The 16,111-nt window shown below is 38.8% G+C and overlaps 4 protein-coding genes across 4 annotated transcripts; 2 read left to right on the top strand and 2 right to left on the bottom strand.

Annotated features, from left to right (window-relative positions):
• Nucleotides 1-369: 369 nt before the first annotated feature.
• GCK72_011015 (uncharacterized protein) lies at nt 370-1,757 on the top strand (the record flags this gene model as incomplete). The annotated part of the gene is made up of 5 exons (XM_003111730.2): nt 370-507; nt 923-1,026; nt 1,075-1,207; nt 1,280-1,514; nt 1,567-1,757. 5 exons carry the CDS (start codon nt 370-372, stop codon nt 1,755-1,757), a joined length of 801 nt encoding a protein of 266 aa, XP_003111778.2.
• Nucleotides 1,758-1,809: 52 nt separating this feature from the next.
• Nucleotides 1,810-6,451, bottom strand: GCK72_011014 (uncharacterized protein; the record flags this gene model as incomplete). Its single annotated transcript, XM_053728157.1, has 10 exons — nt 1,810-1,917; nt 2,582-2,917; nt 3,339-3,484; nt 4,126-4,243; nt 4,294-4,437; nt 4,485-4,727; nt 5,244-5,389; nt 5,791-6,002; nt 6,129-6,283; nt 6,335-6,451. 10 exons carry the CDS (start codon nt 6,449-6,451, stop codon nt 1,810-1,812), a joined length of 1,725 nt encoding a protein of 574 aa, XP_053587734.1.
• Nucleotides 6,452-7,323: 872 nt separating this feature from the next.
• Nucleotides 7,324-8,146, top strand: GCK72_011013 (uncharacterized protein; the record flags this gene model as incomplete). The annotated part of the gene is made up of 2 exons (XM_003111501.2): nt 7,324-7,605; nt 7,904-8,146. 2 exons carry the CDS (start codon nt 7,324-7,326, stop codon nt 8,144-8,146), a joined length of 525 nt encoding a protein of 174 aa, XP_003111549.2.
• Nucleotides 8,147-14,755: 6,609 nt separating this feature from the next.
• On the bottom strand, nt 14,756-15,911 carry GCK72_011012 (uncharacterized protein; the record flags this gene model as incomplete). Its single annotated transcript, XM_053728156.1, has 3 exons — nt 14,756-15,141; nt 15,692-15,821; nt 15,867-15,911. 3 exons carry the CDS (start codon nt 15,909-15,911, stop codon nt 14,756-14,758), a joined length of 561 nt encoding a protein of 186 aa, XP_053587733.1.
• Nucleotides 15,912-16,111: the final 200 nt, after the last annotated feature.

The following is a 16,111-nucleotide window of genomic DNA, read 5'->3' as shown; positions in this document are numbered from 1 at the left end:
AGTCTACTCACTTGTACTATCCAAAAATAATATGTTTTCATTGATTTTCCCCTTATTTTTCCTATTTCCATTGGTTAATTCTATACCAGTTGTCTGTTATTACATTCTGAATCAACCTGATATCAAAGAACTCCCTAATAATTTATGTGAAACTATAATTCTCATAAACTCCGCCCACATTTCTGAAAATGGAATATTGAAATATCGAGAGGAAGATTTGGATGAGTTTTCACATGCTTTTAAAGGAAAAATAGAATTTTTCGTATCGATAACATCGTCAAATCCCAGTTTTTCCTTTTTGGTGAGTCCATGAGTCCAGGTGTCCACATGTCCGCCTTTCCAAGTTTTCAGACATCCAACACAACTCTCATGCATGAATTCTCAAAATCTGTCAACTCAATGCTTTCAAAATATTCTTTCAATGGAATCGATATAGATTGGGAATTCCCAGTGTGGAGTAGAGATGCAAAGAAGACAGATCGAGCGCAGTTTGGACCGTTTTTGAGGGTAAGGATAGGAGGTTTTGGAAACAGACAGACTTAGACAGAGCGTATCGAGCGCAGAGCTCTCAGAGGTTTCATTCTGCTTTCGTGGTAGCTAGCATTGTCATTCTTTTCTGTAAGCTCTCTGTAGTTTCTAGTTCATCAGACGTCTTTTTCTGATTCCTTGTTGAAACCACTGTCTGGAGAGCTTCCAGAAAGGTATTGCCTAGTTTCGATGAGAGAGATCTTACTAATACACTATGGTATGCGCTTTTAAGCTGCTTACTGTAACTTTCGTCATTTCACCTAACATATTTAAGATTTATTTTACTTTCCTCGAAGCCATCATTGTGTTGATGTTAAGTTTGCACATTTTAAGATCGAATTTTGTGTTCAAAGTGATTTATCTGGCTTTCACTATAAAAATTATTCATTTCCAGATTCTAAAATCCCACCTCCAACCTTCCGGTCAGAAATTATCCGTTGCTGTCTCCGGTCCCCCGACCATTTCCAGAGTTGCCTATGACGTGGATGCTCTTGTTAAGTTGGTTGATTTCTGAAAGTCTGACTTTCACAACTCTCATCATCACAGATACGCCGACATGGTGCAAATAATGAATTACGACTTCCACGTGTTCAACAAGTTCACAAATCCACTAGTCGGTTTCAATGCTCCATTGCATCCGATGAGAGTGGAAATTTCGGTTTTAGGGGAGATGAACTCGGTGAGTCAATTATTATACCTATAGGTTTTGCTGGAGATTGATAAATCTGGTATTCTCTAATTATATTTATAGGAAGCCTCGATGACCACCTGGTTCGACCTGGGTCTTCCCAAAAACATCTCCTACTTTGGTATCCCAACATATGCCCGTGCCTACCAACTCCTCACTCATTACCTCCATAAACCGTATTCTCCTGCCACCAGAAGTCGTCCCGAACTCACAAATTATCCGGATGTCTGCATTTTCGCTGATAGCGGGTATTATACAAGTGTATGGAATCACAATGCACAAGCCCCTTATTTGTATGGTTAGTTGAAAGGATCTATAGAGATTTTTACAAGCTGAAAATAAATTTTCAGGAAAAGACGGTTTGTGGGTATCCTATGAAAACGAACGAAGTATGCTTGCCAAAATGGCATTCGCAAGGAAACTCGGAGTAGCCGGGGTGATGGTTTTCTCTATCGGAAGTGATGATTTCGAAGGAAAATGTGGATTCGGGCGGTACCCTTTGTTGACGAAAATTGCAAAGTTGGCCAAAGATGAACGATAAATTATGACTTTTCAGTTTTTATTCCAAATAACAAGATTATAAAATACGCAAATTATCCCGTCGATTCGAATAGATTTCTTTGATTCAAAATAACAAATGTTGACATCGAGGTGCCGATGAGGAAAACGACCAGAAGAAAACGGTCGAGTACCATAGCCACCTGAAATAAGATATTGGAATAAAATACTTTTCCACTTTTTAAGATCGTGACTGCGTTGGAAGTGAGTTGGGTCTTGTCACGAAACCTACAGTAATCTACTCTCCAAAACGCACACCGAAGTAATGCGATGTGAACCAGTGTTCATAATCATACACATTCGAGTCATCCTAATACTAACAAGGGAAGTCTTTGGAGATACGAATTCAAACTTATAGCTACTTTTGACTACGTGGAGTCTATTTCTGTCATCAAAACCGGCTAAGTGTCTTTTCGAGCCGAGTTATGAGCTCTCAAACTTTTTGCATGGTTAAGCTTTTGGAAAGGAATTCCAAATCGGCGAATAGTAAACCCAAAAATGTTCTCATTTTCTTAACGTACAAGTTCAGGGAAACCGCTGAGAAACAGATATGAAACCGTGCGGTGGTCTATATGCGGCCGATTTGGTATTCCAAAAAGCTTGACCATATGAAACTTTTGAGAGCTGACATTTAGCCTGTTTTAATGGTAGAAATGGACTCCTCGTAGTCGAAAGTACCTAGTACCAAATTTAAAGACTGTTTGAAATACAAGAATACATTCACCTAACCGACTTTACCCTACATTTGGAAATCCCCTATTCTCTACTGTCAAAACTACAAACTACAAACTATTCCCACCAACTAACCTGCTGCCACTCCAACGCAATCGCATCTCTCTTATCTCTCTCGGCCACTCTCATCTCATTCCTCTCAATTATTCCATGAACCATTGACATCACTCTCAGAAACTCTTTCTCAAATTCATCGATCACCGGTTGTTGCTCATTCTCAAACACATCATCCACATCTGTCAGTGAGATTTTCGGAGGATTCGGAGGCGTAACTTCTGATGTTATTCCTCCGTTTCCATTGGAATTCCGGTGAGAAGAAGAGGGTGTTTGTGATTGAGTTCTGCCTAGTTTCCGACCATATATTGGAGAGTCAATAGGTGTTTCATGAGAGTTCAAGGAGGAGAAGGATACCTGAAAAGGCGAGGATTTCGTGGATGGCCTAGAAAAAATTCTAGGCCATAAGATTCAAAGCAGACGCCTATTTTTACAGTTTTCACTATTTTGCAAAAACAGGCGTGACCTGAAAGTAAGCATAGTCAGTAGCGGAAAACGTTAAGCTCCGCCCATTCATGCAATTTTGTCGCACCGTTGTGCGCCAGTATTGCAAAAATGGGCGTGGCTTACTCGAAAGCAAAGCAAGCATAATAGCAACAGGATTTGTCAGACAATCACAAAAAGCATTTTTATCCTGCAAATTTACCAAATGAGAGACATCAGTCTCCATTATTCGAGTGCTTCTGGCAATATTTGTCACACGGACGTGTCCCTTAAACGGAGAGAAAATGTGGGTTACGGTAGGTACAGTACCCCTCTATATCTTCGTTAACAATACCTTCTTTTTGGCAGTTGGTGAACCACTTTTAATGGATAACGAAGAACGGAGACTCTTTTCGGAATCAAAATTTTTGGTGTTCCGTGTGGAGAGGAGGAGACGGTCATCCGGGTTGCAATGGACGTTGGCGGAGATTACGGAGAGATCTAGGGAAAATGTTTTAGAGGGTTACGGTAATTTTAGTTGATAAATTAATTTTTCCCGACCAATTCTAAAATTTCTGCACATTTTGAGTCAAAAATCATTAAAAATTATTGGAAAATGATAAATTTACAGAATTTCGAAACATTTCGAAAATTCGAAACATCACAAAAACTACCGTAACCCGGTCAGTTTTGTTTCAATCTAAATGAAACTTAGATATTCGAATTCAGCGAGTCAAGACGCTTTATATGAGTACAATCATTACCAGGTCGGACCTCACCACGAAACTACGGTATGCGCCTTTAAACTGGAGTACTGTGCGTTTCGTGGTGGGACCCAATTTGCTCCGAATATAGGCATGATCATACTTTTCTGAAAGCTCTCATTAAACTGATTCCAAAAATACAAATTTCATAAATATTGGGGTAAATCTAATTGAGTTACAACACGAAACATGTTTTAATATTCTGGATTTTGTAAAAACTACCGTAACTCTGTCAGAACTATTTCAAAATTTATGTAACTATATTCTCTAGTTTTAGCTCGTCAGGGGTTTTTAGAAAAGTATAATCATGCCCCGATTCGATGGAAGTTGGGTCCCACCACGAAAACTACAGTAATCCAGTTTAAAGGCGCAACTCACTCGAACTATCCCTCTGTAATCCACAATTCTCCTCTTTCTTCGCCTGATTCATGTCGAAATCTTGTAGTCGTTTGTAATGAAGACCAGCTGATAATGTGCATTCATTCGGGTGCTCTTTCTGAAATCATGCATCTCTACAGAAAACGCGTCAACGTCACACCAGCCTACCTGATACATATGCCTGACGTGATGAGCAATCGAGTGATATGGTTCAATTCGGACGAACAGAATTTTCGAGAGGTATCGGAATGCGAATATCTGGAGGAATGGAGGAACAGGGTAGCCGTGGACTCCCGTATGATGTATGTTGACCTTGAAAGATGTCGTGTGGATTTACGAGAGCTACAGTAATCACTTACAGTCAAGACTGTCATCGCTGTGCCCAACGCAACTAACATAATGGTTACTCCATAGTAGATACCAATCAGTGGAAGTGCTTCAGATGTAGGTGGCATTCCTTCGGCTACCAGCATCAGGAATACGGTAGTTGATAGGAGAGATGTGATTCCCAGAGTGACTTTTTCGCCGGAATCTGTTGGCATGTAGAAACCCATTAGAGCGATGAGACTGATGAGGACACAGGGGAGGATTAGGTTGAACACCTGGAAGATACGTGGGTCATGTAAAAACTATTCGTTCGAGCCGTCTGGGATTTGTGCAATTTGATAATAAGGGACACCGGTATGATATCCTAACGAGTAAACTAACTTAGGAAGGTCGTGGAGTCAGTATGGAGTTATGGGACGTGACCTATATCATTAGAAAGCTGAGAAAACGCTGACTCCAAATATGTATTCAGTTTTGACCCTCAAGACATGACATTCGAGAAAAACGAGGTCAAATTTCAAACTTTGACCTTGTTTTTCTCGAATACCAAGTCTCGAAGGCAAAAATTAAATATATTTGGAATCAGCGTTTTCTCAGCTATCCAACAATACTGGTCACGTCCAATATCTCCAAACTGACTCCATGATCTCCCCAGGTACTGTGAAAAAATATAGTTTCGACAAGGATTTTCAAATAAAAATTTCGCGGGCACTTTAGTGCACAGGAGAACTTTTTTCCACAGTAAAGTACAAAGGTTTTACCGTAACCCTCACCATAACCCTCAAACTCACATAAAACATGGCCCTCCTCTCAATTGTCACATGAACATCGATGAATGGATACGGTTCCGGACAACAACTGTAGATCACTTGATTCTTCTCCGCTCGGATTCCGATGAGACTCCACTCGGTGTTAGTGATGTAGTTGGTGATGTCACCTGGAAACATGAAGGGAAGTAAGGAAGCGCGCTCGTATGAAAAATGGAGAGCAACCACACTTGCAAACCCGTCCGGTGCGTAACTTGCTTCAAACTGAGTTTTATGAACTGAAAATTTACTACGTGACGGATGGATAGTCGTTGACATGCCTCAGACCTCTAAAAAGTGCCAAAAAACGAGAAAACGGCCACAAAAGTCATTGTAGCCAGGCCTGCAGCTCACTACCGAATACCCATCCGGCTTGTATTAGTTCAAGGATATAGAACTCATTGAGATTTACATTTTGGTATATTTTTCAGCTCACATTATTGCGTTTCAAGCAAGTTACGCACCCCTTATTCAGAAATCCAAGATTTTTTTGTTTTTCACCTAACTACAGTAGCCCCTCTCCCTCACTTACCTTGCTCCGACTTTAGCAACAGGTCAATTTTCGTTCCATCATACGCCCAACTCGCATATTTCAGAATACACGTCTGCCTGTCAAATGGATAATGTTTGACGTCCAACGGACAAGATGACGTGAAAATTGCAGATAACGGCCAATGAATATTTCCAAGATAGTCAACTATCACATCGGTAGACATCACTGATTTCATGTATTGCGCGTCGGCGCTGGAATTGTTTTTTGATATCTCAAATAGATTCTGTGATAAAGCGAGTGAGAGCAGAGAAAAGAGACACTCTCGCTTCTCTGCGCCCTCTCTCGTTCTGTCACTCTCCCATATAAAATAAACTCACTTATTGTACAGAATGATATCGGGTTTCCATATTTTATCACTAGGGATATGTATTCGTGTCACATTTTGATACAATCTCGGATCCCACACCAACTTATAATCCACCCAGTGCAACCGAACCCAACTATTCGTTGTCAGAATTTGGTTCCGTTCGTCCTGAAACGAGAGTCTGTACATCCGTTCATTCAGATGTCTCCCGTCACTCACCACATCAATAATTTGTGTCAATGAGAACACAAAAGTGACATTTATCGGCTCCTTTGGGTGTACTGACGGTCGGATTTCGTTGTTGTAGTCGTAGAGTAAATCTCGATATAATCGCATCACATTTTGATCGGCTCGTGAGGATAGTTGGGTACTGTGGGCGCCGTCTGAAAATAAAAAAGAGGAAAAATAAATCTGCGTTCGGGGGGAATCGAACCCCCGTCGAATGCTTGGAAGGCATCCATGCTGACCATTACACCACGAACGCGGCGGGAAAACAGGGGACGTGAAGGCAGTGATAAGCGGGGTGGCGGCGGCAGGAAACGCTGTTGTGACTAGAGAGAAATAGCCGGCGAGATGAAATGCAAACTCGTTTTTCGTCAACTTCAGGATATTTTCCAAGTACATATTTTATATAATCACATGCAGAAAGAAAAGGGCTACAAAATGAGTATACTTTTGATCTATTTTGCCTATCGAAAAACTATTAAAAAGGCGAATTTTCTACGTGAACCTTCCAACCTTTTCCTTATCTCAACTTTCAATCTTCTCAGCCATATCAGATCAGATTGAAATCATTTCCGAATGAAAAAAGCCACAAATTTTGTAATTTTCGATCAATAATGGTTCGAACTGAAATCGAATTATTAAGCGAATGCTTCTCACATGGACTTCTGATTTCCTTGATTTTTCTTCTCGTGACTACGGTAATTTTGATCAATTGTGGAGGAAAAAAAGAACAAAACAGGACACCCTCATCTCATAATTCGGAGAATTCAAAGGTATTCTTATTGCAACTGCGCCCCATCGCGAACGAGAGAGTGTCGGCGAGAGACGCTGAGATTTTCACAGTTTTTGATCTGTTTTCGCTCTTTTCCATTATAATATACTAAAAAAACCTTTGAAAAAGCGAAAATAGGTTGAAAATCTCTGCGTCTCTCGCCGACTCTCTCTCTCTCTCGTAATATCTGTCTGTCGTTCTGTACATCCAGATGTCCACCATATTCTTCCAGAGCAATTCTCACCAAGCCCCTCAACCAACGACACTTGCCCCGCCTACTCCACTTCCTCCTCCCCCATCTACCCAACCGAAAAACCAAGACGACGCGCCGAAGGCACCCCAGCAGAATCCTCCGAAATCCGGAGAAGACGTCAAGGAGGAAAAGAAAGCAGAATCCACCCCACCAAAACATTCAACACCTCAAAAGAAAAAGTCGTCGATAATAGGAATTTTCAGTAAAAAGAAGAAGGCGGAGACAAGTAGCAAGGAATCGGTAAGTTTGAGGAGATCTCTCGGGTGTCTGAGATGATTTTAATGTTATGGATTTTTAATATGTTATAGAACAAGTCTCGATGAACATTTTTGGAGTTTACCACTTTTCGATAGCTCCGCCCACTTTTGAGATACGTGGTTTTAAAGCGGCGCATCCTCAACCTCTATCATCAGTCTCCGCGGCCCCCTATCCCAAAAGTGGGCGGAGTTACAAAAAAGTTGTCAACTAGAAAAGTGTAGCCCTTAACTTGATCTACAAAATGGTATTTTGCTTCCATTCAAAATCCTTCTCTTTCCAGATCAAAAAGTCAAAAGAAAGCACGAAAAAAGACAAAACCGAAAAAAGCGAGAATGATAGTGAGAGTTTTTTGAAGAATCTGAAGAAGAAGAAGCAGGAACAAGTTGAAGAGAACCCGATAACTGATTTGGCATCTGATGATGAAGACGAGCAGAGGAAAAAGAAGGAGAAAAAGAAGAAGGAGAAGGTGAAGACGGCGAAAGGATCTAATGAGAAGGGAGAGAAGTCACAGCATGCTTATTGACAATTTTTAGGAGGAATAAAGAAGTTGATTTTTTTTGATTTACAGAATCCTTATTTTACATGATCCTGGTGTTGATTTACGGAATTCTCGTGTAGATTTACGGGATCCTGGTGTTGATTTACGGGATCTCGGTGTAGATTTACGTGATCCTGGTGTTTGATTTACGGAATCATGGTGCTGATTTACGGGACCTTGATGTTGTTTACGGGACCTTAATGATGTTGGACCTTGATGGTTTACTGAAGTCTGATGTAGATTTACGAGATCCTAGTGTAGATTTACGGGATCTCGGTGTAGATTAATGGGAAGCTGAGATACGGGAAACGGTAACTGTTCTCAATTCTCTTTGTTGACACTGTTTCACCGACTAACCCTGTAGACTTAACCCTGTAGAGTCAGTGTCGATTTACGAGACATTTTTTGCGGAGTTTTTTCTACTTTTTTAAACGGTCCCTTTCGCCCCCCTATCTCCACCCCCAACTTCTGACCCCTCTCTTATATACTTTTTCCCCCGGGGGAAATGACATCGAATGGGTTCTTCTCTCTTTTCTTAAGTTCCATTTTATACTCTCCCCCTCCAAAAATGTCATTTTCTTTTGTTTTTCTTCCGGAAAGATGAAAGCATCAACAAATCAAAATGATTCACTTTTTTTTTTTCGTTTTATACACAGACATCTCACTCAGAAAACGGAATCCCCAAGGAGTATACTTTTTTGTGTTGGAAGCAACTTTTTGTTCAGGAAATCTAGCCCGTAAATCGAGAAAAACAAAGCTCGTAAATCTACAAAACACTCCCGTAAATCTACACCAGGATCCCGTAAATCTACACAACCCTCAACTCACTAAAAATCTCAACTCTTTTGAAAAAAGTTCCATTTTCGGTGGCTTTTCGGAAGATTATTCAATTTTCTTATTCTGCGGAAAAGGAGGACGGGAGGTAGAGAAATCAGCGAGGCTTTGGTTTTTGGAGTTTTCAAGAATTGTACTTTTTTATGACATGTGGATTTACGGGATACTAGTGTAGATTTACGGAATCCTGGTGTAGATTTACGAGATCTTGGTGTAGATTTACGGGATCCTGGTGTAGATTTACGGGATTCTAGTGTAGATTTACGGGTTATGCTTGTGGATTTACGGAGCACTCCCCTTGTAGCCGCGTGCACACATCCCGTGGGTGGGTCGACAGAAAAGTTCAAAGCTTGCAAATTAGAGACCAATTAGGGATTAATTGAGAAAAGACTAGAGATACAAAAAGGACTCGTCATGTTGCTGGAAAAATCACAAGTGCAAATATTCCAATTTTCTTTTTCCAACCCATCGTTATACTCATCTAAAAAAAAACAAAGGCCTGTTCCCTTTTCTCTCTCTTCCTATATCTTTTTCTTGAAAAATTATCCTTTTGTTTATGCATTCCGTATGAAAAAAGAGAAAAGAAGACGTCCGTCTTCAGAAGAAAAGGGGGGGGGGGAACGACGTCTTCTCTTTTTTACTCACTCTGATTTATAAAATCCAAGAGAAAAGAAAAGAAGAGAATGAGTGGATTAATGGGAACTTTTTTGGAAAAATAACTTTCAGACAACAAAAATTTGGTGATTGGGGTCAATATTTGTGCAAAACAGGTCAAATTGATACCTATTTTGTACAAAACACTCGTCCCGGTTTTTGAATTTTTTAATGCAAGTGCGCCCTACTGGACTTTTGCTTTAACTCGCTGAAAATAGAAGCATAGAGCTAATTTTTGTTGGAAACAGTTCTAGTTAGAGTTCCGGAGTAAAAAAAGTAAAATTTAAAAAACAATTTGTTGCAAGTGCGCTCTACCGAACTTTCATCGGTGCTTGTTCAAAAATTGATATTTTCAGCTAATTTTTAATGGAAACGGTTTAGAATCGCTATTTTTAGGGTTAATGTCAGAAAAACGAAATTCAAGTATTTCGATGCAAGTGCGCTCCAGCGAAATTTCGCTGTAACTTCTTTAAAATTGCCCTCAATGCGGTCCGAAAATTTCAAAAAGCCGCAATTTCTGAAATAAAAAAAACTCACTGAAAAATAAAAAGAGAGAAATATTGTAGATTGCGGTAAGCATTACTGTTCTCTCAGTTCCTCCTCCTCGTACATCTGAAACAAAATAAATATATTCAGAATTTCCAGAAAAAAAACACAAGTCGTCTCTTCCAGAAGACGTTGGGATTCAGAAGACGTGAAAAGCAAAGGGAAGACGTGGGGGAAGGATGGATAAGAAGAATTGAATAAACAAGACATTTCGACGGAAAAAAAAGAGAAAAGAAGGAGAAGGAGAAAGAAGAAAAAGGAATATGTTAAGTGGGCTGAATGTGGGTGAGGAGTGAAGGAAGAAAGAAGAACACATTTGGAGAATAAAAATGGTAGTGGAATCTGAATAATTTTTGATGATGGTTCTCACAAGGAAGAATTTGAAAATAAAAACAAAGTTTGCTGGAAAAAGGAAGAAGAAGAAATGGTCGTGAACACCTCTGAAATCTCTAAAATTCGTTTTGAAGTATACAGAAGAAGAATTTGTAGAAAAAACTAAATCTGAAACCTTTTTCAAAAAGGTTTTCGAGAGAAGAGAGACCAGAGAAACCAGACACCGCGTCTCTTACCCGGAGGACTGAAGTCATATTTGTCTTATTTTAGATTCCGACACTTCTGACAATTCTAACAATTGGGGTATATGCAAGAAATCGCTCTCGCTCCGCCATAATTCCCATTTTCCTGGCTCAAACGGAGCTTTGGTGGAAGAGTTTTTCCACGCGGCCGTGTAGTCTGCTCGGACAAGATTTTTGCTCAATTCCTCGTTTCCTCACTTTTTCTACAAACTTTAGTAGTTTTTCTTTTTTTTACGAAACAAATTGAAAAAACACGAAAATGTGTTGGAAAAAGTGAAAAAAACGAGGAATTGACAAGAAATTTTGTCCGAGAGGACTACACGACCGCACGGAAAACTCTTCCGCCTAGGTTAAACGATCTCTCATCTTAATGAATTTCAGAAAACTAGAAGTTACTAAAATTTTTTAGAATCGACAGAAGCAGACATGCAAAATATTGGTCCGGGCCGGATTTAGAAAATGTGTACAAGTTTTCTACAAAAACTTTTGAAAATTTTTAAACTTTTTATAAAAAAACAGTCAAAAATCCCTTGAAATATCTCAAATCGGGTCGAACCGGCCCGTTGCAAGCGAAATTGAGAACCTCAGAGAAAAATATACACTTTTCATGGGAATTTCGGTGGAGCGCGGTTGTAAGAACTGTGCAGAGCTAATATATTTCAATTTTTTTAATTCAGCCTTTTCCCAATGAGCACTCCAAAAATGTTTCATATTCTCTAATAAATTAATCAAACCTTTCACCCAAAAACGTTAGAGCGACACATGACATTATATCCATATACTCATGTCCAGAAGTCTCTTTGAAAACGAAAAAAACGAGAGAGAGAGAGAGATACTCATCCATCCGTGACGTGGCAATAAGTTTTTGGAGCAGTAAAAACTCGGGAAAAAAGAGAGAGAGGGAGAGATTCTGAATAGAGAGGCGCAGAGAAAAGATTCTGGAGGCGAAAAAGAAGACGTCAGAAGTGGGCTCCAGAAGAGAGATAGAAAATGAAGATGTACTTGAAAAAGAAGTTTTTTTGGGAAGAAGAAAAAGTGAATAGACTTTTGATTGGAATGAATATATTTCATGGGAAAGGGAGGAGTGTTCCATGAATAAGAAATGTTGATTAGTTTCATTTGTCTCGAAAAAAGAAAATGAATACTGAGAAGAAACGAATAACAAAAAGCGCATTCTTGTTATCACAGGGTCATAGAAAGAAAGTCCATATAAAGCATCTGCGCTCCAGTAAAATTAGCGCGAAATTCAAAAAATTTATCCAAACCTATCTTTGTGTGCTGAAAATTTGAATTTCTCCCGTTTTCGATAAATTCGATACTTTTTGTGAGAAGTTTAATGGAAAATAGCTAGAAAAATGGAAAAATTTCACTCCCTATTGTTCGTCCACGTTATAAACACACGATTTGACTGAGCGGCGACTCAATTGGCATCCTGGCAAGTGGTGTGCAAACGCGCTTCCCTAGACTTCTGGTTGGTGTTTGTTTTCAACATTTTTTGGTGTAGATTTTCAAAATCCTCCATGTTATCGAAATCTCGAGCGCCGGAAAGTTTGGTCAGTGAGAAAGTTGAGAAAGGATTTTGTTCTTTTTTCTTTTTTTATTCTGCTATTTCTAACGTTATTTTCGATAGTTTTTTAGTGTTTCCTTCTAATACTTGCCATATTCTATAGAATTTATTGAAGAAATACAACAAAATAATCGAAAATAACTTCAAAAATTAAAAACATCAACACGAAAGTCGAATTTCTAGGCCACGGCCCCCAACTTTCTTCGGCCAAACTTTCCGGCACTCGCTTTCAGCCAGGGTTGGGAAATTCCGGGCCGGGCCGGGCCAGGCCGACTGAGAAATTTTCCTCGGCTCGGCCCGGCTCCTGTAGAAATTTGACATTTTTTGAAAAAATCTTGAATTTTTTTTGATTTTTTTTGCAAAAAAGTGGATTTTTCGACTGTGTTTTAGAATATCGGTGAAAACACTAGCGTACGAGAAATTTTGAGAATTTTGACTTTTTTTAAATGAAAATTTTGCAGAAATTTGTGAAAAAATGCTGCACATTTTTTGAATCCGTGCCGGGCCGGAAGAATTTTTTGTCAGCCCGGCCCGGCCCGGCCCGGGCTGGGCCGGGCCGGGCTAGCCCGGAATTTCCCAACCCTGCTTTCAGCGGGTTGAACAGTGAATTTAAAAAATTCTTGAAGTATGAAAATGGACTTGCCGAAACGCATAGATATTGATATGAAAACATCATAACTGACCACGATACGCCTTTAAGAGTCTCAAAAACCCCAAAACTTCTCTGCAAGGCAGTTGAAAAATATCACCACATGCCGTTATAATACAGATTTTTCGATATTCCTAAATACAAAACGTAAATATGTTCAAATTTCAGAGTCACTCACTCTAGCAATCTCACTCTCTCTTTCTCTCTTAAAACGACACTGAAATCTGATCTGCATATCTAAATCTCTCTGACTCAACTAAAAAAAATATCTCTGTTTCTCTAGAAGACTAGACAAGTAACAAAAAAGTGAACCTCGAGAAAACCGACACTAGGGGGCGGAGTCTCTAACTTTTTGAGCCTTCTTTCTCCTCCTCGTCAATCTTGTTTTCTCTCTGTTTGTCTGCAAGAAAGAGTTCCTTGTTTGGTTTCCGTTTCCTACTCAAATTAGGGTTTGTCTAGTAGGAAGGAAGGAAGGAAAAATATTAGATAAGAATGAGAGTAGAAAGATTAAATAGACACAATACTAAGAAACTTTCATTATTGAAGCATACAGTAGCGAGCATAGGTGAGGGCAGATTCATACTTTCATGTGTATCTCTGCTGAATCGTGTCCGTTTTGCATAATCTTTTTTTTAACAAATAGCTGAAACATTCAGTAATAAGAAAATATGTTTTTTTGAAAAAGTTAACATTTTAAATTTTATTGATAATCGATTTTTCCTGACCGTGATTTGAAAATTCGAAAAAAAACTTTTTATTTTTCTCTTAGAGTTATTGATTTTTTGATATCAAAATGATGGAAAATGTATAAATAAACAAAAAATTAAATTGAATTAGTTTTTTAGTTCCTGAGCATCGTGCTAGAGCTCCAGAAGTCAAAAGTAGTGCATTCGAAAAAATTTTCATAACTCCTCAAAAGAGGCTTCAAATTAGCCAAATCATGTACCAAAAGGCGTGTTTTGAGTTCTTCTACAAACCAACATCAAAAAATCAAGATTTTAGAAAAATAATTTTTCAAATTTTTTTCACTCAAAAATTTTTCATTCCAATTTTTTCCTGGATTTCCGATATTTTCTGGCAATAAAACGAACATACGTTTCAAATACTGCATGCAAAGTGCTTTATCACAAATAATAAAACACACGTTTGAGTTTTTTGTTCGTTTTATAGCCAGAAAATATCGGAAATCCAGGAAAAAATTGGAAAGAAAAATTTTTGAGTGAAAAAAATTTGAAAAATTATTTTTTCTAAAGTCTGTATTTTTTTTGTATTTTTTCAATTCAAATCGCAAAAAAAGAAACATTGTTGGGAAAAAGTGAGAAAAACTAGGAATTGAACAGAAATCTTGTCCGAGTGAACTACACGGCCGCGCTGATAAAACTCTTCCACCTAGGCTCCAGGTGAACGGAAATTGTAGCGATAAGAGCAATTTTTCGCATATGCTAATGATGCAAGTTTCTTGGAATTGTCTGAAGTATTGGAATCTGAAATAATAAAAAATTACTTCACTGCTCCCTTTTAAACGTTCCGTTCTAAATATCTGTACACATTGGAGATTCAAGAGAAATCCTTCATTAGAGATATAAATTGAAAATAAATATAAAAACTGGAAGGATTTTAAGTAAACTGGGAAAGTAAATAGGTGGTAAAGGGCTCTCAAGATCAGAGGTGGACAGAGATAAACATGGGAAAGAAAGTGAATTAACAAAATTATGAAACGATTAAAAAAGAAGGACGGATCCTTAGAAAACAGATGACGAAAAGAGAAATTAATCTGATTCATCGGGAGTCTCGTTGATTTCCAATCCTTCAAAAGTTTCCTTAGCTCCTTCCAAACATTTCTCAACTTCATAGTTTTCCCCTTTCAAATCATCCACCAATTCAATATTTCCAACGGTTACTCCTTGATTCTTCATGTTCTTCACAAAATCTTTCACGATTTTCTCAATTTCATTCGATGGAGTACTCGATGTTACATCTTTGATACTTGGCCCATTGGATTCCTCCAATTTCTGGCATTTTACGCAATCGGAACTGTCTGGACCATCATTTACAACACTTTTATTTTGAGCTTCTTTTTTCTGCTTCTTGGCGGCTTTCTTCTTTTTTAAGACTTCCTGACGACTGGCGGTTTCGGAGGCCATTTTTTCGAAGCCTGAAACAAAATAGGTAATTTTTAGTAGTCCACCACTTTTACAACTCCGCTCCACCGCAAACGAGAGAGTATCGGCGTGAGAGACGCAGAGTTTTTTCTCGCGCCGACTCCGATTTTCAGTTTTTGACCCCCCCCCCCCTTTTTTTTGTAAAGTTCCATGGAAAATAGCGAAAATAGGTCAAATACTGAACATTCGAGTCGGCGCGAGAAAAAACTCTGTGTCTCTCTCGCCGATGCTCTCTCGTTTGCGGTGGAGCGCAGTTGTAATAAAAATGCTCGGCTAATATTAACGAAATAAAAAAGTTCCAACATTTTTTGGCACTGTTCTAGAACGCCGGAACGAAAAAAAAATCCCGGAACGAAAAGAAAAAATCCCGGAACGAAAAAAAATCCCGGAACGAAAAAAAAATCCCGGAACGAAAAAAAAATCCCGGTACCAAAAAAAAATCCCGGAACAAGAAAAAAATCCCGGAACCAAAATTTTCATTCTATTATTTGAATTTTTTTCGTTTTTCTTTCAATATGTGTCTTATAATTTAGCTAGTCATACATTTTTTCTTCACTCTTCCTTTTTTATTACAACATGATTTTTGCGGAATCTTTATTTGGAATACATGATAAACAAGGTCTGTGTCGAGTCCGGCTTGGTAGAGGCTTACAAGAGCATGCACAAGAAGTATCTGAAAAATGAAATGTATGCAGGTAAAATTGATAGGAATCATTACCAATGTCTTCCTGTTGGTGATCTGGTTCCGAGTCATCTGGCCCATACTCCAAAGGTACAACAAAATAGGGTACAACGAGGAAAAAGTTACTCTTAGGGTATCATGACTCAAAGGGTACTATACTTTTAGGGTACAACAAGTAAGTTGCTCATAAGGTACAACAGATTGTTGACTCAAACGGGACAACGAACTCAATACTCGAAGGGTACAGCAAAATTCTGGATCACAACTGAACTTGGTCAATT

Source organism: Caenorhabditis remanei, chromosome III (assembly GCF_010183535.1).
Source record: "Caenorhabditis remanei strain PX506 chromosome III, whole genome shotgun sequence".
Taxonomy (NCBI): Eukaryota; Metazoa; Nematoda; class Chromadorea; order Rhabditida; family Rhabditidae; genus Caenorhabditis; species Caenorhabditis remanei.
This window is presented reverse-complemented; position numbering and strand designations above follow the sequence as displayed.